Here is a 25572-nt window from a genome sequence, read left to right on the forward strand (position 1 = left end):
AAAGAGGCACGAGCTTCAACAGGCACAGGCAGATATTCAGGAAAAAGCAAGAAAGATAGGTGCTCGAACCTCTTTATGATGAAGGGAATGAATATGATAGTAAATAAGGTTTAGATACGTACTATTGGACATTAAATACGGAAAGCGTTAAGGATTCTATATTGAATCAAATATGATTACTGATTGTAACGTTATATTACATGTCATTAAATGCCATTAATTGTCAATAATGGCTCAATTATGGTAAAAAAAAACGTATTACATAGAAATAGCTATAAAAGGAGAAGACTGATCATTTGTAAAGGGACGGAATACTATTGGAATACATTGATTTACTTTGCATTCAGTTATTATTTCTCAATTATTCTTATTTCTATTTGATTATGAGTAACCCGAGTTCTTCTAACATAAGCTTTGACCGAAATCCCTATTTTTTGTTAAACAAATTGGTTCTGTTATCGGGAATTTGATAATCGTTTTGCTTTCTTAAGTCAATTCTCTCATAAAAAAACTTACCATGTCGAATATCAATGACAATAATCAACAAGATCCTTAACAATATGAAAATAATATGGGTGACAGGACCCCACCTCCTTCACCACGTGATTCACAATGTCAGTCAGGAGAAGGAACTCCAGATGGCTCTGAAACAAATAATGGAGTTGCAAATCAAAACGGATTCCAGGCAAATTAAAATGCTGGATTTGCGAATGAACAAGCACTCAATTATGCCCTAAAAATTCTAATTGCTCAACAGGTCAGTAATGCTCTCCGTGCTTTTAGTAGCCAGTTGCCAGTTGCGCCACCAACACCAACTCCGAATCGGAAAACTTTGGAAAACCCACATTCTGGGCTTGTTCATTCAGGCACTGGTGGAACTCCAAGCGAGTCTCGTGATGGCGAACCATGCAACATAGTTAATTCTGATTTACAAATTTTAGTTCTAACCCTGCAGAAGCAACTCAAGGAACAAAGCGATTGCATAGAGCAAATACCTGGAGTACCACCTGTAATCAAAGGGATAGACATGGATAAATACTCACAACAACCATGTAAGCCTAATGCTGCTTTGGTGCCAATACTGAAGAAGTTTAAGATGCCTGATATTCTAAAGTATGATGGCACAACTGATCCACGAGACCACGTGACTGCATTCACAACTGGTGTGAAAGGCGGCGATTTAACCAAATAAGAAATCGAATCAGTATTGGTCAAGAAATTTGGTGAAACACTCACCAAGGGAGCATTGACATGGTATTCTCTCTTACCCGAAAATTCTATAAATTCTTTTGCTGAGCTTGAAGATTCATTTATCAAAGTGCATTCGAGAGCTCAAAAAGTCAAAAAAAGAATGGAAGACATTTTAAAAATCAAGCAAGGATATTCAGAGTTGCTTAGAGAGTTCATGGATAGGTTCCAGCGTGAAAGAATGATGCTACCACGTGTACCTGAAAACTGGTCAGCTATGGCTTTTGCCAGTAATTTGAATGAGAAAAGCTCAGAAGCCACGAGACAACTCAAGGAAAGTCTGCGTGAATTTCCAGCAACAACCTGGAATGATGTTTACAACAGATACAACACGAAGCTAAAGATAGAAGAATATACTATCTCCCAGTCTCAAAAAGAGGAGAAAGTGAGTTCGAGACGCGCAGAAACCAAAAAAAGCTTTGGTAAAAATAGATACGAACCATATATGGGTCCAGCAGGGAAAAACTCACGATCAAAGTAGGACAATTCAAGGTATGATCATAGATTAATGAATAAAAAGGCAGGCTCATCATCGAGGTTTGGAAACAATCGAAACACACGATACGATGATAGAAACTTAAAGGCAAGATTTGGCGGTTACAATTTTAATGTCAGCACTTTAGAGTTAGTAGCCGTATTAAGAAGCATGGGTGATAAGGTGCGGTGGCCAAAATAAATGAGGTCAAATCCAAATAGACGTAATCCTGATCATTGGTGCGAATTTCACAACGATCATGGTCATAAAACATAAGATTGTAGATTGCTACAAGGAGAAGTCGACCATCTATTGAAACAAGGGTATCTTATTGAATTATTTAGTGAAAAAGGTAAGCAACATACATGAAGAATAGGCAGGAGCCCCCTAAACCTCCTTCTCCGAAAATGACCTTTAATGTTAAGCGGGGGCGAGGAAATCAGCAGCATAACATATACGACGTCTAATAAAGTTTCTAAAGTTACAATTACCCACGGAAAGTGGGCCCGACATGTTTTGGAGGAAGAAAGTATTATATTTGATGATGCAGATGCGGACAGTGGGTTAACTCCATACATTGATGCACTGGTAATCTCTCTACTTGTACATGATACTAATATGAAACGAATTTTGATTGATCCAGGTAGTTCCGTGAATATTATTTTGCTAAGAGTACTAAGCGAGATGCAAGCTGAAGAAAAGCTAGTACCTAAGGCTCATACTTTGTCTGGCTTCCATAATTCAAGCGTTGTGACAAAATGGGAAGTAAAACTTACAACATTCGCAGAAGGGGTGGTAAAAGATACAAAATTTCAAGTGGTAGAGATAGAAATGGCTTACAATATGATTCTCGGGAGATCGTGGATCCACGAGATGAATGTTGTTCCATCTACCTTACATCAAGTTATTAAATTCCCATCATGATGGGGAATACTTCAAATTCGTGGGGATCAACAGACTTCCAGGAGCATAAACTCTGTAGCGAATTCAAGTACGGAAAACAAAGAAAAGTAGCAATTACAGAATCCAGTTGAGAATGCCACGACACAAGCCTCAACTGAACAAGGGCGAATAGATGTGGACTCAAGGCCCCATTCCATTCAAGAACCAGAATAAAATGAAAATATCAAAACAACAATTGAAGAACTGGAGGTTGTAGAGTTATTTGCACAGTGGCCTGAAAGGAAAGTCTACATTGGGGCCAACTTAAGCCACGTCACAAAAGGTAAGTTGATTGAATTTTTAAAAACTAACGCAGATTGTTTTGCCTGGTCCCATTCTGATATGACAGGAATACCCCCGGAAGTAATGACTCACAAGTTAAATGAAGATCCATCGTATCCACCTGTTAAACAAAAGAAGAGAAAACAGGGGACATTTAAAAATGAGGTGATTCAAGATGAGGTGAAAAAATATTAAAAATTGGGTCTAACCGCGAGGTAAAGTATCCTAATTGGTTAGCCAATACTGTAGTAGTGCCGAAAAAGAATGGCAAGTGGCGAGTTTGTGTAGATTACACTGACCTTAACAAAGCTTATCTTAAAGATTCTTTTCTATTACCACATATAGATCAACTGATTGATGCTACTGCAGGACATGAATTGTCAAGCTTTTTAGATGCGTATTCAAGGTACAATCAGATCAAAATGGATCCCCTAGATGAAGAAAAAGCTTCATTTATAAAAGACAAAGGGACTTACTGTTGTAAAATAATGCCTTTTGGTCTCAAAAACGCTGGTGCCACATATCAAAGATTGGTGACCAAAATGTTCCAAGAACATCTAGGAAAAACTATGGAAGTCTACATAGATGATATTCTTGTCAAATCTCAACAATCAGGAGATCATATATCGCACTTGTTTGATACATTTCATATCTTACAAAAATTCAATATGAAGCTAAATCCCAAGAAATGTGCATTCGGCGTTTCATCAGGTAAGTTTTTGGGTTTTCTTGTTTCTAACCGTGGTATTGAAGTAAATCTCGCGCAGATTAAAGCCATTGAAGAAATTCCTGACATGCTTACAAATAATAAAGAGGTACAGAGACTAACGGGAAGAATTACAGCCTTGGGAAGATTTATTTCCAAGTCATCAGAAAAATACTTTAAATTCTTTTCGGCTCTTAAAAAGCAAGACCAATTCGAACGGTCTGAAGAGTGTCAACAAGCGCTCAAAAACCTGAAGGCATACCTATAAAATCCACCGTTGCTAGCAAAACCGAAGGTCGGGGAAAGGTTACTTATTTATTTAGCTGTTTCAGAGGTAGCGGTGAGTGTTGTTTTAGTTCGTGAAGACCAAGGTAACAATCTCCAATTTATTATGTTAGCAAATCATTATTAGAGGCGGAGACGCGGTATCCTCAATTAGAAAAGCTTGCACTGCACTGATCATGGCATCTAGAAAACTAAGGCCCTTATTTTCAATGTCATCCTATTTCCAAAGTAACAACTTATCCATTGCGTAATATATTACACAGACATGAGTTATTAGGTAGGTTAGCCAAGTGGGCCATAGAATTGAGTGAATACGACATCACATATCAACCTAGAACCTCTATAAAATCTTAGGTGTTAGCAGATTGTTTGGCTGATTTTAGCCATGGGATACAATTTGCAGCTGAAAAGGAACAACAAGTGTTTAATGGGTGTAATCCGGGAATTTGGACCTTATTTACTGATGGCTCATCTAATGTGAAAGGGGCAGGTTTAGGAATTGTTTAGGTACCACATACGGGTGAAACCATTCGACAAGCCATAAAATGTCATCCTATAACTAACAATGAGGCAGAGTATGAAGCTGTGATTGCAGGTTTAGAACTGGCACGTGAACTTGGTATTAATCATATTGTAATCAAAAGCGATTCGCAGCTTGTAGTTAACCAAATGCTAGGGACTTATACAGTCAGGGAAGCATGAATGCAGCAGTACTTAGAGAAGGTCCGAGATTTGATTAGGCAATTCCAAACCTGGAAAGTTATGCAGATACCAAGAGATGAAAATGTTGAGGCAGACGCCTTAGCCAATCTCGCATCCGCGGCGGACGTGACGAGCAATGAAAATGCTTCTGTAATTCATTTGTTTCATTCAGTACTTGATCCAGACAAAAATGAGGTACATTTCAATAACTTAACCTGGGATTGGAGGAATGATATTGTCACTTTTTTGCAGTATGGAACCGTCCCTGAAGACAAGAAAAAGGCTCTCGCGCTTCGTAAAAAGGCTACTCGGTACTGTTTAAAGCAAGGAAATCTTTATCGAAAAATGTTTGGTGGTCCCTTAGCAAGATGCCTCGGGCCTTCAACAAAATATGTAATGAGAGAGATACATGAGGGGCATTGTGGAAATCATGCAGGAGGAAGATCACTGGTAAGAACCATGATTAGAGCAAGCTATTATTGGCCTAAAATAGAAGAAGAAGCGAAAATTTCGTGGCTAAATGTGATAGGTGCCAAAGATATGGTAACAACATGCATAGACCTGCGGAGTTGCTACATCCGGTCATTGCACCGTGACCTTTTATGAAATGGGGGATGGACATCATGTGTCCACTACCACAAGCAAAAAGCAAGGTAAAATTCTTGCTTGTACTCACTACTACTTTACTAAATGGGTAGAAGCAGGAGCATTTAAACATGTACAAGAAAAAGAAGTTAGAGATTTCATTTGGCGAAATATGATATGTCGATTCGGTGTACCAAAGGAAATCATGTGTGATAATGGCCCGCAATTTATAGGAGCACAAATCACGAAATCTTTTCAAAGTTGGCAGATTAAAAGGATTACCTCAACACCTTATCATCTAGTGGGTAATGAACAAGTTGAATCGACAAATAAGGTCATTATCAATAATTTGAAGAAACGATTGGAAGAATCCAAAGGTAATTGGCCAGAATTGCTACTTGGTGTTTTATGGGCATACCGCACCACAGCAAAAACAAGTACGGGTGAAACACCATTCTCATTGGTGTACGGAGCTGAAGCCTTAATTTTAGTTGAGATAGGGGAGCCAAGCACGAGGTACACGCAAGCGTCAGAGGAATCCAATGAAGAAGAAATGCGCATAAACCTTGATTTACTTGAAGGAAAAAGGGAAGTTGCATTAATAAAAATGGCAACACAAAAACAAGTCATAGAACGATACTATAATCGGAAAGCACGTCTAGATACTTCAAGATTGAGGACTTCGTACTCAAGAAAGTTTTTCAATCCACGAAGGCAGCTAATGCGGGAAAATTAAGTCCAACCTGGGAAGAACCTTACAAGATTCATGGTATCCCAGGGAAAGGAGCATAAGAGCTGGAAACAATGGATGGAAAAATATTACCTTCACATTGGAATGCCGTTCACCTGAAGAGATACTATTTCTAAGGAGTACCCACGGTCAGGTATCCTCATTTTAAAATTTTATTTTTGAATTATTAAAATTTTACTAAAGATTTTATATGTTAGGCAAAAAGCTAACCTGTGCTAAATGATGAATCACGACCTGCAAGGCACATGGAATAGATTAAATTCGCGGCCTAGGGTTACAACTATTCTGATAGAAATTGAGATAAGTTAAGTAGTCTTCATCTATAATCGTACCTCCGAGTCCCGTGTGTTTTATTCCTTTATAGGAAAAGGACCAAATAAGAGGAGTAATCAAGTGCTCGAGACTTCATACTTGAAAGCTCAAATACTTGGGGGACTATATAATATACATAGACATATGTATAAAGAAGGCAAAGAAGATTGGGAAATAATGAAAGTTCAAGCCTGAAAAGTTTACTCATTGAATGAGTCAAGTGCAGAGCAAAGTTACGAGCCAAAGCCAAAGAAAAACCTTATCATAGTTAGGTTAAAGGCAATGTACTAAAATGTGTTGTAAATAAAAACCTTGTGTTTTATTTTCTTTTTTGAAATTTGTTGTAAGGAAAACAGTTACGAAAAAGTTATAGAAGTTATTTAAATATATGTAAGGTGTTATTTAAAACTTGACAAAGTTCAAATAAAAACTTGTCAAAGTTATTTCAAGAAACATGTGTATTCCTATTTCTTTTGTCGTACATTTACACCATTATGAAGTTGAGACATCTTCTTCATTAAGCGTCGAATATGAAAGGGCCCTCTTTTATAAAATTCATGAAGTTAAAAAAGTATTTTGCAAAATAAAAGTGCAAATTATTGAGTAAGTCCTCAAATATAAAGGCAAGAATGAGCAAAACAAAAGTTCAAAAATAACTACGAAAACTTCTTAATATTAAAAAGTTTAGACTAAATATGAACTTAGTCATAAACTATGAGTCATTTATACAAAACGCCTCTGGGGACTTGATGTTTTCAAACAAAACCCTCAAATGGGACCAAGGGCTATAACCACATTCCACAAAAAAAAAGAGTCACATGTCATAAACTTGTTACTGAGAAGTTGAAGAAGAAACCAAAGCAGGGTCACTGGCAGCAGCAGACTCAAGTTGACTTGAAGGAATTGGAACACTCACTGTATCCATATCATCTTCAATATTTCCGAAATTTTCAGCCACGGGAGAGGAAAAGTCTTGGCTCTGCTGAGTCTTTTCAATAGTTTCTCTTATTTTAGCTAACTCAGCTTCTAAGTTAAAGTTCTCTTGGCTAACCTCCACAAGGGTATCATGGAGAGTATTTAAAAACGCCCAACTCACTTCAATTGTGGTCTTGTCTTCAAGAATCTTGTAATCTTTTTCCCATTCAGCAATTTCACTTTTAAGCTTTTCATTCTCAACCAAGGCAGAATCATAAGAAGATTGAAGAGAAGCATGTGAACTTTCTAAGGAACGAACCTTATCAGAAGACTCTCGGAGGTCTTCTTGAGTCTGAGTCAAAGTTTGCACAAGTTCACCGGCATACACTTCTTTCTCACTTAAAAGAGATTTCAACTCTCTGATCTCTTCACTGGCCTTGGAGAGTTGCTCAGAAAAAGATGTCTCGAGGAGATTCTTGTCTTTACCAGCCTGATTTGAGGAAGCTTTTTCAACCGCCAATTCTGAAGTTAAAATCCTTACATGTTGTTCTAAGTTGTAGGAGGAACTGTGAAATGAGTCAAAACAGCTTGGGGAGGAGCAACAACGGCAACAATCACGGCTGGCAAATAAGGTACCACAGGAGCAGATATAGAAAAAGAAGCAAGGGGTGCTTCATCAGAAACTGGTCCTAAACTTTTACTACCAAACCCGTGGGCAAAAAGTTGTTCAACGGAATCATGAGCAGCAGCGGGAGTATCATCATCAGAAATCACCAATGAGGCTTCAACAGGCTCGGTGAGAGGGATAAAATGAGGGGGAGATGATTCATCATCTGAAATAATTCGTCTTCCAGCCCGTGGCCTTTTTATCAAAGAACCCCTGTCTTGTTCTTCCTCCTCCTCAGAGTCTTGATTAACAGTAGCTTTCCTTTTCGATGAAGAACCCAAAATTATCTCTTGGGCTCTTTCCAAAGAAATTTTGGAATCTACGACGACCTCAACACTTATGTCTCGAATGGGAAATCCTAACAAAAAGAAGGATCAAAATAATTTTTGGAGGAAACAATAAGTAAATTTATAAAACAAAACTCTTATCGTGAGTTGTCACTTTCTAACCAAATCGATGAGAGAGGTTTTTCCAAGATCTACCCTCCATCGGAGTGGCATATAACAACTTTCCTACCCAACCACGGAAATTGAGAATCTCATCGACAATTCCCATGGTTGCTAAAAAAAGAAGAGGAAATTAAAATGATGACCATCAGAATTGAGAAAAAGGTATGAAAAGGTTATTAAAAAGAAAACCCACGTGCAAAATTCCACTTTTCAGGAAAGGGATTATTTTCATCACCCACTAAACCAACAGTGGGGGAAGCAACAAACCTGGCGTACCAGCCACAGCCCTTATCGTCTTCTGGACTTACCAGAACTCTTTTACTTCTTGCTACTAAAGTAAAGATTCCTTGACGAAAGAGTTTGGGAGAATAGAGGTGAATTAAATGGGAGAAAGTAAAAGTCACACCAGCCATATTGGCCAAATGCCTCAAACAAGCAATAACCCTCCACACAACAGGGCCAATTTGTCCTAAACAGACGTCGAAAAAGCGACAAAATTCGAGGATAACATGGTCAATAGCAGGTTTGAAACCCAACATGAAAGGGTATGTATAAACAAAAGAAAACCCAGTTAAATAAGAGGTGATTCTTTGGTTCGCATTGGGGATTATAATGGGGAAGTCATGACTCCAATGGTAGTCTTTACGGACTACAGAAATTAAACCTTCAGTGATCTGAGTAGGGTAAATGTCAACACGTTCTAATGAAGACATCAAAGAAACTTGGTTTCTAATGGATTCTCTATTATTGTAAAAAGATAGTTCAACAGGAACAATCTCATCTACCAAAGGCTCACGAAAAGGTTCAGTGGGTTATATACCTCTAAATGAAGACCTTTGAGAAAGAGAACCTCTGGTTCTAGATGGAGGAGTAGAACTCGATGAAGGAATAGAGGGGCCTCGTGATGAAGAAGAACCTAAACTACTAAACCTTCCTCCTCTCCTACTTCTAACAGGAGCAAGAGAAAGGTTGGCAACGATGGGGACTCTCCGATGGTTAGGGTTTGAAGAAGACATAGTAGTACGAGAAAGAAGAAAATTAGAATAGAATACTCTAAACTTTTGTGAAAAAGACAAAGGTAAAAAGTTATATTTATAGTCATAAGCAACCGTCAAAGGAAAAGGCGCAAAGATGAAAACATCATAATGAGAACTGTTGTTTCGTAATTGGTGAAGCCGTAAAAAAGCCTTAAAAGACGCTGAAAGATTACAGAGCCAACCAGGAGATGCCACGTTTCATGAACATTAAATGGAAGTGACAGATAAAGCATCAGTTCTAGGGAAAAATTAATTGCGACAAATATTTCCGCTTTAATGAGATTCACTTCCCAAATATTCTATTGATGAATAAATGGCAAGTGGGGGGACTATCTGTATTGGAAAAAATTAAGTTTATATATGGAATTTATTATAAGATGACACGTCATGATACGTGGACCAGTCAAAGGAGGATAGCTAACGAAGAATAATCAAAGAGGCACAAACTTCAATAAGCACGGACAAATATTCAGGAAAAAGCAAGAAAGATAGGCGCTCGAACCTCTTTATGATGGAAGGGAATGAATCTGATAGTAAATAAGGTATAGATACGTACTATTGGGCATTAAATACGGAAAACGTTAAGGAATCTATATTGAATCAAATATGATTACTGATTGTAACATTACATTAAATGTCATTAAATGCCATTAATTGTCAATAATGGCTCAATTATGATAAAAACAAAACGTATTACCTAGAAATAGCTATAAAAGGAGAAGACTGATCATTTATAAGGGGACGAAATACTATTGGAATACATTGATTTACTTTGCACTCAATTATTAATTCTCAATTATTCTTATTTCTATTTGATTATCAGTAACTCGAGTTCTTCTAACATAAACTTTGACCGAAATCCCTATTTTTAGTTAAATAATAGGCATATACCACTTTTGGTAATTAACAAAATTTAGTTATAATGAGATATACAAAATATAACTACTTCTGGTGGTTGTATATTTCTTGCAAACTCTGCTGGAGTTTAAGTGGATCTAACAATGTTATCCACTTTGTAATTCTTTATTAAGATAATTAAGATGAAAACAAATACCAAAATAGATACTATATACATAGCATATAACCAAGCAAGCGATGATAAAGATATTAAACCTAATATAAGCAAAAGGCTCAAGTTACTTTACACAAATTTGGCCACTCCAGACGTAAGTGATATCCACATCTTTACCGCCAAGAAGAAAAGCTCACCACCACAAGGATATAATCTGCCTTATGATGCTCGAAATGAACAAGATCTAACCTCAAACGTAAAAGTGTCGCCCCACACCGGAGATGATCACTGAAATAGATATTAAATTCGAAGTAAGTGCTCAAAATGACAGAGTCTCGTGCTGATAACGTGTTATAAAATAAAAACTGTAAAGTAAATAAATCGAAGGCAAATATAGAGAGAGATTGATATATTATTCAACTTCAAGCTGATCTACATAATGAACTGAAAACTCCTCTATTTATAGAAGAAAGGAAGCAATTGCGAGGCTTTTCAGGAAGCAGTTGCGAGGCTTTTCTTGAGGTGCTTGTAAGCTGTCTGCATGAGCTGCTTGCAACCAACTGCCTGTTTAATAAGAAGCTGCTGCAAATCATTTCATAATAACTAACACATGATTGATTAACTTCATTATTTCCGTTGGAAGACTTTTATTGAGGATAGTTTTTCCTTTAATGCATTAGTATTATTTTCATGAACTCAGGTTTTTTTCTTTAATTTTTACTCAGTGCACTAAGCTCCCGCTATGCGTGGGGTTTGAGGAAGGGCCGAACCACAAATGTCTATCTTACGCAGTCTTACCCTGCATTTCTGTAAGATGTTGTTTTCACGGCTCGAACCCATGACCTCTTGGTCACGTGACAACAACTGTTTCAGTTACGCCAAGGCTCCCCAACAATATTATTTCCTTTAAATAATTTATCAATATGATTCTTAAAAAGCTTATACATGTTGATATGGGTACATGCGCACTGCGCCTACCCAAAAACTAGTTGATAATTAATTAAGCATTGTGCACTTTTTTGATCTTTTCCTATTAAGACTTCATTTTTTAAGTGTTAAGAAATACTGCTGCTATCTTAAATTACCACGGCAAAAAGAAAAAAAAGAAATTACCTACTCGATCATAATATAAAAGAGAAACCCTAGCATTCAAATCAAAGCAAAGCTCCAAATACAGAAAAGGTAAAATCTTATCAAAGGCCAATGAAAGAAGAAATCAATATCTCTTTCATAGTTACTAGTCGGGGTGTACAGAGAGATATTGTTGCCAGAGCAATTGTGTTTGATTCTCAACGTGGTGTACATGAAAAGTGGAGTTTTAGTATTGGGAGGAACGCTTTGTTGTTATTCTACTTATGAGTCACATCCTCGAGAGTATAATTTTACATTATGGGAAATGAAAGATTATGGTGTCAAGGAATCGTGGTATCAATTACTTACTATACAATATGACGGTCTTCATTCAGCCATACCGAAATATAGATTTTCAGACGATGAAGTGCGCCTACTCTACTGCAGACTTCTCAAATTTTTTCCTAGTGTATTTCGGACATCTAAAGGACCACTTGGACTATGGCCTCAATCTGGTATCATTCAGAACAGATTCGTTTATACAGAAAGCTTGATCTCTCCAAAATTACTTACTTAGTATTTATTCATGTATCATCGAGATATTTTTTTTCTTTTTCTTGTGGTTAATTAATCATATTAGCCTCTTAGTATTTGTTTTAATTTCATATCATAAATTAAACTCTCTGGTGCAGTGTAGTTAGATGCATTAGCATTCTTTTGCTTGTAGCTCATCACCAAGAAGAATGAAGAAAGATGGCAACTTATTATCTAAGGCAATTTTTGAACCTCCTTTACCACTATACTAGAATATTTTCTTTTGTCAAGGCGATCCAACAGTTCATGTATAAAAAAATAAATGTTTCTACTCTATTTGCATAGTATAATTTTCCCATAAAGGAGATTCAATATATCCCCGTTAGCTCCCCTTTAGCTTCGCCACTGTGTTCCACAGTTATTTTATGAACAACATAGAAAGAAAAACATATATTTACTGGTTCTTGAGCCAAGGGTCTATCGGAAACAGTCTCTCTATCCCTTCGGGATAGAGGTAAAGTCTATGTGCACTACCCTTCCAGACTCACTTGTGGAACAGTACTGGATCGTTGCTGTTGTATAGAAAAAAAAGCATCAACCATATACTCGCGGCGATACATCTAGTTAATAAATAAATAAAGGTGTGTAGTCAACTAGTGGCATGACCTTTCCCTTATTCTTTATCTTAATTAGTTAATTTTTATTCTTCCATTGTCACAATTTATGCGGCTACTATTATAATTTGACGAGTCGAACTATTTTTTCTTTTACTATGGTTTTCTCAAATACTTTTGTTCGATTAAATATAATAATTAGGCATTATGCATTGTTTTGATCTTTTCATATATCTAAACCAGCATATTTCATTTATTTTTAGATGTTAAAAACTAATATCGTAAATTACCATGGCAAAAAGAGAAAAAAGGAAATTACGTATCATATTAAAATAAGAAAAGAGTCAAAATTACTATAACAGAGAAACCCTAGCATTGAAATCAAAAGCAACAAAGAAGAGGAAAACTCCAAATACATAAAAGACATATCTCTTCACAGGCCAAAGGAAGAAGAAATCAGTATCTCCCAGTTACCCCTCAAATTCTTTCATACATATACTGTGTAGCTGGGTAATTTTAAAAAAAATATATATATTATATATTGACACCCCTTGACTTCTTAGTGAGTTTATTTCTTTTATATTTTGATTCCCCTTAATGAAAATCCTGGCTCCGCTACTGGTACAAGTACCGGCTAACTAGCTTTGTCCACCAAAGCTTGGAAATATAGGAATAAATCACCTAGTATTTTTTGCCTCAGTAGGAATTTTTGCTTGTGTCATAACGTCTATGGTGCTAACCGCAATTTATTTTCATTGCAGGAAAGAGAGTTGTGAAACATTCAAAGAATACAAAGCACATGGATGTTAATGCGGCTATGGAAATTCACTTCCAAGAGGAAATAATTATGGATATCCTCAGTAGATTACCTGTACGGTCTCTTCTTCGATTCAACTGTGTTTCAAATTTTTGTAAGACAATAATCTATGAACCTTACTTTAAGATGAAACATTTCAATCGCGCCAAAAATAATCAAAATTTCCTAAAATTTCTTGTTAGCCAATGGTGCCCTAATAATGACAAGTTTAATACCTTGTATTGTTCTTCGTTATCGTCAGTTCAACAGGTTGAGGATGTACAAGAAGTTGATTGGCCTTCTAATGGTAAACCATGGAGTTGTAGAATATATTGTTGTTACAATGGTTTGGCTGTTATAGGGGTTCGTAATTATCCTGAAAAAACCCTAATATTTTTGTTAGGGAACCCCTCCACGAGAGAACCAATAGTACTTTCAGATCCACAGTTTTTACCGAAGAAAAGTTATACATGTGGATTGGGATATGACTCAACTAGTGATGACTATAAGATCCTTGAGATTCATCCAATAACACGTAGTGAAATTCTCGCGCTGAAAGGTGGTTCTTGGAGAAAAATTGATAAACATCCTACACGCGTTTACCCTGTGTTGTCTGATATGGACTCTACTTTGGCATTTGTACATGGAGCATTTCGTTGGCTTCACTTAATAATTCTGTGGTTTTGTTCAGTGGCGGATTTAGGGGGCGGAAGGGGTTCACCCGAACCCCTTTCGGCGGAAAATTACGTGGTATATATAAGGTAAAATCTATTTTTTACCTTTATATATTAAGTTTTGAATCCCTTAACACAACCAAAAGTGTAGTTTAGTGGTCAAGGGGGTTCAAAACTTTCGTAAGGTCATAGGTCGCCACTGATTTCGTTTAGTATTTCAAATGAGGTGTATGGAGAAATATCGTTGCCAGAGGGAATGTGCTTGATTTTCAACATCGCAATCGTGTCAAGGAATCTTGGAATCAATTGTTTACTATACAAGGCACTGGGCTTTTTTTAGCCATACCAATAATAATGTTTTCGGATGGTGAAGTGTTATTTCGCTCCGGCCCTTTGGAATATGGTGGTTACGTATTTAAGACATCCAGAGGACCATTTCGCTTATGGCCTCAATCTGATACCATTCAGAACGGGTTCGTTTATACATAAAGTGTAACGACCCGATCGGTCGTTTTGAGCTTCGGCGCGTCATTCAGCAGTTTGAGGCCATGAGCAGCTTCATCTCAGGTATATTGACTTGTGTGTATGGTCAGAATTAAAATTCAGGAAGTTTGGAGTCAAATCTAAATGGAAATTCTCATTTTGAAAGCTTAAAATTGAAGAAATGAACTAGGATTGGAATTTTGAGTAAACGACCTCGGAATTGGCATCCGAAGGTTCCAGCAGGTTCGTATGATAATTTCGGACTTGGGTGTATGCCCGGATCGGGTTTTGGATAACCCGGGAGCATTTTGGCGCCTACTGTGGAAGATAATATTTTAGAAGTAATTGCATCAGTTTGGCTTAAAATGCATTTCAGTGTTATTGATGTCCGTTTGGAATTCCGAGACTGGGAGTAGCTCCGTATGGTGATTCTGGATTTGGGAGCGCTATCAGAAGTAAATTCGGAGGTCCGTAGGTCATTTTGGAGCCGTTTGGCTAAATATAGACATTTGAAGGTTTTTGAGAAAATTCGACCGGAAGTGGAAATTTTGATATCGGGGTCGGAATGCGATTCCGAAAGTTGGTGCAAGTCCGTAATGTCGAATGTGACTTGTGCAAAATTTGAAGTCATTCCTGAATGATTTTGGTAAGGTTTGAGACACTTAGTCTCTTTTAAGGAAGCTTAAGTTGGAAAAGTCAACCGGATATTGACTTATGTGTTAGAGCGCTCGAAATACGAATTTTATGGTTCGGATAGCTTTGTTAGGTGATTTGGGACTTAGGAGTGTGTCCGGAATATTTTTGTGATGACCGGTGTAGAATTAAGCTTGAATCGGCAAAGTTAGTATTTTGGCGAATTCCGGTTGATAGGTAAGATTTTGATACGAGGCTCGGAATGGAATTCCGAGAGTTTCTGTAGCTTCGTTATGTCATTTTGGACTTGTCTGCAAAATTTGAGATCATTCGGACTAGTTTTGACATGTTTCGACATCGGATATGAAAATTAGAAGTTTCAAAGTTCATAGGCTTGAATCCGAGGTGAATTTAGTATTTTTGCGTTGTTTTTGGTGATTCGAAGAAACAACTAAGTTTGTATCATATTATGGGACTTGTTAGTATACTTTGTTGGGATCCCATGAGGCTCGGACAAATTTTGGAAGAGTTTTTGGAAGTTTTTTGCCGTTTTGAGCATAAATGTAATGATCTAAAGGTTCATTTTTAGTTCTAGAGATCCAAATTTGATTCCGAGACTTCCAAAATTTTGATAATGAATTATAGGACTGATCTAAAAATTTTGGTCTAATTTCATCAAGTCACGATTGGGTTTTTGACGCGAAACATGAGTAATTGTTTAACGAGCGAAATGGATAGCGTACTAGGCAAATGATCTCCGAATTGAGTTTCGATTGAAGGGTTGTGTTCGTATTATTATTTGTGACTCATAGGAATAAAAATCATCTAATTCCGAGTTTGTATGAAGGAGTTAGAGCCTTTTTAGTGAAATTAAAGAGTGCTGGTGCATCAGGTCTGGTGTGGCACTTTTAGCGACCAAATTAGCACCTTTAACGACCAGATTTGGGTCTTTAGCGACCAGATTTGCTTATTAAAAGGTGCTGCATTTCTGCTCGTTTTTTTTTTTTACCTATTTTCTTGCAAAATAACACGGTTTGGGGCGATTTTTTAGCAAGAAATCATGAGAAATCTTGAGGTTAGTCACTTGTGATTATGTCTACTCCATAATATTGAATTATCATCGAATAATCCGACTAAATTACATGTTTTTGAGGTTTAAATTGAGGATTTTGGACTTAGGGATTTGAAAATAATATTTGAAGATTTGAGTGGTCATTTGAACTCCGATTTTGGTAAATTTTATATGTACGGACTCGCGGCGAGACGAGGAATCCGGTGATGTGACTTTCGTAATTTTTCGAGAAGTGAGCCCGGGGCTCGGGTTTTGCCAGTTTCGTGAATGTTAGCGTTTTTCGAGTATTTTCGATTAAGTATTGTTCCCTTAGCATATTGTGATGTATTCGCTCTGATTTTGGTTAGATTCGACGCGCGTGGAGGCCGATTTGAGGGGCAAAGGCGTCGCAAGCTATAGATTTCACCGGTTCGAGGTGAGTAATGATTTTAAATGATGCACTGAGGGTTTGAAACCCCGGATTGCACAACATACTGCTATGTTGAGATGAGACACGCGTTGTATGACGAGCACGGGGTCATTTACTATTGGGGATTGTGACTTGGTCCATCCCAGTTGATATTTTTACCGCGTAATTGATAAAGATTTATTGTTTTTCACTATGATTGGGGCTTATTGCCATATTTGGGCTTCGTGCCAATTATCTGAAATCTTTTGTGAATTTACATCACTATTTTCCTCACGAATTGAAATATTATTTGAACTCAGTCCAATTGAATTATATTATTTTGTGAACTCAACTACATTTATACTCAACTCGAGATTTAATGATATTTATAATGTTGTTGAGTTGAGCACTATTGTTTTACTGATGTCCAAGAGGCTTATGATTATTTTCTGGACTGATTGAGGCCGAGGGCCTTACATGAGGATATGTTGAGTGATGTGAGGAGGCTTTCAGGCCTCGAGTGTTATGTGAGGAGGCTTTCAGGCCTCGAGTGTGATGTGTGAAGGCTTTCAGGCCTATTGATATTGCGCTTGGGCTGTAGGAGCCCCTCCGGAGTCTGTACACACCCCCAGTGAGCGCAGGGTACCCAGGTGAGATGGGAGTGGGCCCGAGAGGCCATTACTTGTGTGTGGTGAGTTGGGAGTGAGCCCGAGGGGCTGATGTTGTGTGTTGGTGAGTTGGGAGTGAGCCCGAGGGGCTAATGTTGTGTGCTGGTGAGTTGGGAGTGAGCCCGAGGGGCTGATACTATACTGAGATTTACATATTGAGCCCGAGGGGCAAGCTTTTGATTTAGCCTTACTGTGGAAATTATTTGTCTTTACTGTTTTAAAAGAAGAATTATCTGATACCCACTGTTTTACTGTATAACTAATTTTACTGCTTGGGATAGCGCTATATTGTGCCGTTATGAGATTTCATGTTTTCAGTCGTTATTTATTTTATTACTCATTGGGTCAGAGTACTTATATTACTCCCTGCACCATGTGTGCAGATACAGGCAGAGCTGAATTCGCTCTTGAGCGCTGATTCTTTCCAGGCCAGGCGGTGACTAGGAGTAACGAGGTAGCTGTTGACGTCCGCAACCCCGTTTTCTCCCTTATCTTTGTTATTTATGATAATTTCAGACTTTGTAAAATATTAGTAAACTCTGTAGTAGCTCATGGCTTGTGACACCCCGATTTCGGGCTGAGTTGGGAGGGTTTTCCTTGTTCTATCACGTTTATTTCGCATTTAAGATTATATTGCCCATGATTTAGACTTATTCCTGCTAAGTAATTATAAAGAGATGTACTGTTTTGTTGATTGGCTAGCCTTGTCCTCACGAGAGGCGCCATCACGATCGGGTTGGAATTTTGGGTCGTGACAGAAAGCTTGATCTCTCCAAAATTATTTGTGTTAAAATATAATCCCAAACAATTTAACCTGTTTTGAGTACAAATCTCTTCATTTATGATTTACTTACTGTTTAACCTTGTATCAGAAAAGCTGAAAGAAGGAACCAGATCAAGTTAGTTTTAATTGTTTTCATGATAATTTCTTTTTTATTATTATCTAACATTGAGCAGACATGTTTGGTTCATTGCTCTTACTGGAGGAATTTTATTTGCCAAAGCTAGCTTTTGTATTTGACTAATTTCAAGTTACTAAAGGTTCTAGTTCTAGCTCTATAATTTAGGTAATATATATATATATATGGCGATACTATGTTGTATGGACTTTTAAATTTTGACCCCGTTAAGAAAAAAAATTGAAAAAGTAGTCTCCAGCCAAACTTTTAGTTATGTTACAAGCACCTTTTTATTTAATTAACTTTTTTGTTCGTGATTGTATTTATAATTAATTGAGAATCACAATTGAGGAATGTACAATTGTTAGGAAAGCTATCAGGGATCGTTTGGTATGAGATATGAGAAGGTATAAGGGTGGTATAAAAGTTTAATACTACCTTAATACTCTGTTTGGTTAGCAAACTAGGTATAAGTTATCCCAGTGTTAAAATTAACACCGGGATAACTTATACCTTATAGAAGGTTGGGTAATTAGCACCAGTATAATTTATACCTGTTTGACCCAAAAGATATTGAAACCTTTTTGAATAAATCAATTATAAAAAATGAAGAGGTAAATCTCAGTTAAGTATAATAAACTCTAGAATAAAAGATATAAGAGATGAACAAGGTGGATAGTATTTCTTGATCTCATGCAACTGAGTGATTAAGCGTAAAAAATGTCAACCCTAAATGTAGAGAGACATTACAATAGGTGTTCTTAGCCCAAAAGTCTCCCTTACAAGGTTTTTTCCTCACTATATATATAAGGGACAACCCCCTTCTGAACCCTAAAAGACATATCATAGGGTCGAAAGTATATTTATAATGCCCCCGGTTAGGCCTACACTACTGCGAAAGTCATATATCTTTTATCAGCTGTCGGTCGTCGTCGTCCTCCACAGGACGTCGTGCTGTGAAGATCTCATCTTTTGTCGTATTTGTCAGTAGCCGTGGTCGTCCAAATTTGGACCCATACAATACCTTCTTCTTAGAAATTATGCAATTGTCATTCTTAGTACAACATACCAAACAATGAATAAACAACAATCCCATCATCTAATCCCAGCATAACTTATCCCAATATAATTTATAACGACATAAATTATACCGGTATAAATCGTATTTCAACCAAAACACCCTTTAGTATATGGGAATGGATTCCTAAAATTATGTGAATTTTGATTCGTAGTATCTTCTTCTTCCAAGTCCTTGTATATCATGTACCTTTTAATAATTGTTTTGAATATCTTTTAGAGCACATTTTATGAAGATTATTTTATTGTCTGAACATAATACTTCTAATATTGTTCCCTATAAAAAAAAATTAATTGTGGGTGTTTGCAGTAAAAGATTAAGAATTACTCATTCTTAAAGTTAATATTGTGCCCTTTAAAAATAATATTTTTAATTGTGGATATTTTACAGTAAAATATTATCAATTACTCATTTTAAGGTTAGTCCTCTAATTCACTTCGACAATGAGATTTAAGCTTAGGAAATCATTCTCTCCAGCTTTGGCTATGGTTAAAAAAGGAGATGAATATGGCTTGAAGAACAAGGATCTTCCAACTTTAGATACAATGAAATAAGGGAAACTTACACAAATGTCCCAAATAAATCTCAACTTACCAACCTCTAGCCATTAATCATAAACTTATCAAAACTAGCCAACAAAAATTGAAAAACTAAATAATAGGGTTCTTTCTCTCAAAGAATCACATGCAAAAATTACCTTCCATATTTTTAAACATGATTAGCAACACTAGATACAAGACGGAAAGGAAATTTTAGGGATGAGGTAGCAAATAATGTGATGAAATACAAAAAATATATACAGTATTCCAAAAATCTAAACAAAAAAGGAACTTTTTCAATGGGTATAGTTGAAATTCATTGAAAATATATAAATAAGTCAATATACAAAATTTGAGGAAGATTGGAGGTGATTTGGACTGGTTTTGTATCAAAATTCGTAATTAAATCGAGTTCAAAAAAGTCTTACTGCGACACATGTATCACATGTATCACGCATGTATCTTACACACAGGTATACATGGATATACATGTGATACACAATAGATACAAATATGATACATAAATGATACATAGTGTGATACACATATCATTTTTTTCATGTTCAGTTTTTACCGAATTTTCAATTCAAACCACCTCAAAACTTTACCAAATCATTCCAAAACTGAGATTCAAGCTCCTTAAGTTGTGCCCAATGTTGTTAATGAGAATACAACTGACTGGGTTTCCACGCAAGACGAGCACATGGGACTGCCACGAAGGACTTCTAGAAAGGTCATTCCTCCTAAAAGACGTGCTGATTACGTTTGGAAAGAAGGAATTTCACATGAAGAAGGGTAAAATAGGCTAAGCAATAGTATAAAGCATCATGAGTGGGGTTGTTGTAAGGGAGGCAATTTGTTATGAATGATTCTGTCCTCTTCTCCTCCTAAATTCCTCTTCTCCCTCTAATTCTCTTATCTGTAGCTATTGTCACTTTTAGTATTCCTTTGCAAGGAAGTTTGTTTGGAACTTCAATAGAGCAATTACTTGCAATTCTCGTTATAGCCTATCAATACAAGTTTGGGTGGAATTGATTACTGTTTTATTGAATTAAGTTTGTTACATTGGTGCTTTCATCCAGAGGTCTTCAATGGATGACCAAAAACTCAAGTCTCTCGTGGAGGAATCAGTTCAGGGGGTAAAGGATTCGGTCCTTTCTGATATCCATTCACTGTTACAGGAGGTGGTGAATCAACCTCGAGATCCAACGATGGAAGTCACTCGCCATTGCCAGGGGAGAGGTCCACATGATGACCAAACTCCGGCAGCGCAGACTCCTCGCCACAAACAAGCTATGGTAGAAATAGGGCAGTTTCGTGGTGACAATCCAGATGCCTGGATTTTTCAAGTGGAGCGCTACTTTGCTTTTTACCACATAGCGGAGGATCAACAACTCACCATAGCTTCTTTCTACCTGGACAAAGATGCGCTTGAATGGTACCGCTGGCTTTACCGAAATAAACAACTGGTGAACTAGGAGCATTTTGCAGCAAAAGTTCGGATTCGATTCCGTCAAAAAGTGTTAGAATTAGCTGAAGGGCGGTTGGCGAAGCTCCGACAGACCAGCACCGTTTCAGATTTTCAAAGCCACTTTGAGCACCTTGCCAATGAAACAGATGACATGACTGATAGTCGTATGGTACGTCTCTTTATCTGGGCTCAGAGAAGATATTAAGAACTCAGTGCTCATCCATAGGCCCAAAACGTATGAAGAAACCTTGGATCTGGCCCATATTCACGAGAGAAGGATCAAGCTAAAAAAGGGTATGTCCGACTCGCCTTTGTTAAAACCCCACCCCTGTTACCCACTTCTAATCCCACATCGACATCCATCACTCTTAAACCCTCGAATTCCCTCTCCCCAATTGCGTCTAGCTCTTATCCACCAAATCGTCCACCTCTCAAATGATTATCTCACGCTGAATTACAGAGTCGTCGTGAGCGTGGATTGTGCTATTATTGCAAAGAGAAATACACTGCGTGTCATAAATGTAAGACACCCCCTCAACTTTTTTTGCTTATTGATAGTCCCGATTTAGACCCTAGCTTGCCGGAATCCTTTGTTACTGATGACTTCATAGCCGAGAAGTTGCAATGTTTGGAGTTACAGGAACAATCATCTATTTCTTACCATGCCTTAACTTGTGGGATCTCCCCATCAACTTTACGATTCAGTAGGCAAGTGAATGGATCGTCAGTGCAGGTATTGGTGGACGGAGGAAATACACACAACTTTGTGCAACCACGAGCAACCAAACATCTTTAGCTTCAAGTTGAAGTCGTTCACGGCTTTGCAGTCATGGTGGGCAGTGGTCAGAGGCTACGATGTGAAGGTGTGGTGAGGCAAGTGACTTTACTGATTTAAGGGTGTACTCTAGTTGAGGATCTTTATGTGTTACCATTCCATGGTGCGGATATAGTGCTCGACGTAGCATGGTTGGCTAAGTTGGGGCGTGTTTTGACCGATTATGCAAAAAAGGAATTTGAATTTTCCTTGAATGGTACCAAGGTGTCCTGGCAAGTGGATTCCCCAATAGATGCTCATCAAATTCAGTTGCATAGCCTAAGGCGTATAGCAGCAACTGATGCTATTGCATCGTTTTTTTTTTGTCTGGAGGTACTACTGATAAGAGTAGTGCGGAGAAATGACCACAGACTTGAGCGTTCTTTTGGATTCTTATGACGATGTGTTTCAAAAGCCAGCTGGGTTACCACCCTCTCGTGCTCAAGATCACTCGATACATCTTACCCCAAGGGCACAACTGGTGAATGTAAAACCGTACAGGTATCCCTACTTCCAAAAGAGAATCATGGAGCAATTGGTGACTGACATGCTCAAGGAGGGAATAATACAGCCCAGCACCAACCCATTTTCATCTCTGGTGCTGTTAGTATGCAAGAAGGATGGCACATGGCGATTTTGTGTTGATTATCGAGCACTCAATGCAATCACAGTCAGGGATCACTTTCCAATTCCTACCATAGATGAGTTGTTTGACGAACTACATGGTGTTCAATTTTTTTCGAAGTTAGATCTGTTGTCTGGCTATCATCAGATTAAAGTCAAGCCTGAGGATGTAGACAAGACGGCATTTCGAACTCATGACGGACATTACGAATTCTTAGTTATGCCATTTGGATTAACAAATGCACCTTCAACATTTCAAGCTACCATGAATGAAGTTTTTCGGCCTCACCTACGTCGCTTTGTTCTAGTGTTTTTCGACGACATCTTGGTCTATAGTGCCTCTTGGAGTGATCATTTAAAGCACTTAGTGGTGGTCTTGCAGCTGCTAAGGCGGCATCAACTAGTGGCTAAATGTTCAAAATGCTTGTTTGGTCAATCTTCTATAGATTACTTGGGACATATACTATCTGCGTAGGGCCTTTTGGTGGATCTAGATAAGATCAACGCCATTTAGCAATGGCCACCACCACGCTCGGTGAAAGAAGTTCGTAGTTTCTTGGGACTTGCAGGATATTATCGCAAGTTTATTCATCATTATGCCGCTATTGCTGGTCCCTTAACTGAACTATTGCGCAACGACTTCTTCAAATGGATAGAAGTGCAGCAGCAGGCCTTCAACACCTTGAAGTCTAAGTTAAGATCCGCCCCTGTTTTGGCGCTACCAGATTTCAGTCAAGAGTTCCAGTTGGAAACCGACGCCTCTGGGCAAGGTATTGGAGCTATTTTGTCACAGAAGGGTCACCCCGTTGCTTACTTTATCCAAAAGTTGAGCTCTAGGATGCAGGAGGCTTCTACCTACCACCGTGAGATGTTCGCCATTACTCAGGTTGTGAGTAAATGGCGCCAGTACCTACTGGGGCGTCAGTTCACTATCTTCATAGATCAGCAGTCATTGCTGAACTTGACTACCCAAACTATACAAACTCCTGAGTAGCAGAAATGGCTCACTAAACTCGTGGGGTATGACTTCCATATTTTATATAGGCCTGGAAAGTAGAACACAGCAACAGATGCCTTGTCTCGCACTTCAGAGGTGATAATAAGCTAGATTCATGTAATTTGGCGACTGTTTATGCCCCAATTTGACTATGTTTCACTATTATAGGATAGTTAAATGATGACAAATTGGCTCTAATTATGAATTTCATGTTTTGCAGGAGCGAGTTACGTGTATGAGGATTTAGAACTGTAATTGGAGCTAAATTGAAGCAAGTGAAGCCCTTCAGAGCTGAGTACGTTGGAAGAAGAAAGAAAGAAGGGCTGAAATGATGACCCAGACTAGCGCGCCCACTAGTGAGACCGCGCTAGCCCAGGATTTCGAGGCAGAATGTTATGCCATATGCGCGGTCAGTAGCACGCCCATTAGCGCGACCACGTTAGTCCAGTTCCGAAAAATAAAACTCAGGGGTAAACTTAGAAGTTCGGGGGTAATTCCACTTAACCTATAAAGGGTCCAGGTCTCCCAAAGGAACATTATCAAGGTTTTTATAGCTTAGTTGAAGGCAAGGAGAGGCAAGAGGCAAGGAGGATAATTCAACATCGAGTTCTTCCTTTCTTCTTTTTGTATTTTACCATTTGTGATAAATTTGGCTTTTGTTATGATGAACACTAGTATGAGTAGCTAAATATTTAGTCTAAGGTTTTGATGGAACCTATTGAAGGATGAACTTCGTGTTATGTTAATATAGTTTACCCGGTTTAATCTCTATTTGTTTAACTACGTTCTTGTTGTAGTTAATTGATAGGATCCTCAATTAGTTGGGCCTATTTAGTATGTATTACTTGGGAGAGAGTGCATATTTAGATAATTATTGAACAACACCACTCCTAGAGTATATGAGGGATCAATAACCGAGGGTTTAAAGGCAGGATTAGGGATAACGAAGCCTTGGGTACGATCTAAAGTGAGCTGTATTAAAAGCCAGCTAGCGTAACTCGGGAGAGTGCGTCTAGTAAATTGTCGTGATTACTCGGGAGAGATTTATGGTAATAAGAGTGCTCATGATCGATAGAGTTTTAGCAAATATATATGAAACATAGCAGGAAGGGATTCCATCAATAGGGGAAATCACAACCTTAGATCCTTCTCCTAATTGTTTACAACTTAATCATAGTTAGTCTTTATTTACGTAATTGTAGTCAGTTATAGTTAGTAGAAATATCCTCAATTGTTATTCAAACCGTTTGGGAAGTTGATTACGTAGAATTTAGTGAGTCTAACAAGAGTAATTGATAGGTTAATTCCTTATGGGTTCGACTCTGGGCTAAATACTCAAATTATATTTGCAATGCCCGCTTAGTCCTTTTTATAAGGCATAGTTAGGCGTGATCAAATTTTGGCACTATTGCCGGGGAATTAACGATGTTATCAATTACAATTGAAAGAAATACAAAAATTCTTAGTGTAGTCAGTTTTCTCTATACCCAATCTATACATTAAAATTTTAACGTTTGTTGACTTGGTTGTACAAGTGCATGCCTAGAAACTCATCGAGAACTGGTGAAGTATTTGAAGCATTATCAAATTCCGAGAAAGTTTTCAAGGCCTTGAATCGGGCCAACCGGAAAAACAAACAACAATAAACAACTGAACAATTCGAACCAAACATGGGGGACAACGTGGTAGACCCAGCTGCGCCATTAGCACTAGTGGCACCTCTTGTGCCAGAGGCTGCTCTATATGACTAGGCTCAACCTACAATAGAGAACTTGATCACAACGATTTTAGTCCCGTAGATACAGGCTGAATCGTTTCAAATCACGAACAACATGTTGCACTTGTTGCA

At 37.8% G+C, this 25572-nt stretch overlaps 1 protein-coding gene and 1 long non-coding RNA gene across 2 annotated transcripts; both read left to right on the top strand.

The window, feature by feature from the left end:
* Window positions 1–1351: 1351 nt before the first annotated feature.
* Window positions 1352–5961, top strand: LOC138878947 (uncharacterized). The gene is made up of 7 exons (XM_070158512.1): window positions 1352–1670; window positions 3293–3762; window positions 4293–4428; window positions 4534–4625; window positions 4707–4835; window positions 4893–5090; window positions 5494–5961. Exons 1-7 carry the CDS (start codon window positions 1352–1354, stop codon window positions 5959–5961), a joined length of 1812 nt encoding a protein of 603 aa, XP_070014613.1.
* Window positions 5962–21692: 15731 nt separating this feature from the next.
* Window positions 21693–24488, top strand: LOC104212789 (uncharacterized). The gene is made up of 2 exons (XR_707445.2): window positions 21693–23819; window positions 23944–24488. It is a non-coding gene; the product is annotated as an uncharacterized lncRNA (long non-coding RNA).
* The last annotated feature ends 1084 nt before the right edge of the window (window positions 24489–25572 follow it).

The sequence above is a fragment of the Nicotiana sylvestris genome, chromosome 10, assembly GCF_000393655.2.
Source record: "Nicotiana sylvestris chromosome 10, ASM39365v2, whole genome shotgun sequence".
NCBI classification, from domain to species: Eukaryota; Viridiplantae; Streptophyta; class Magnoliopsida; order Solanales; family Solanaceae; genus Nicotiana; species Nicotiana sylvestris.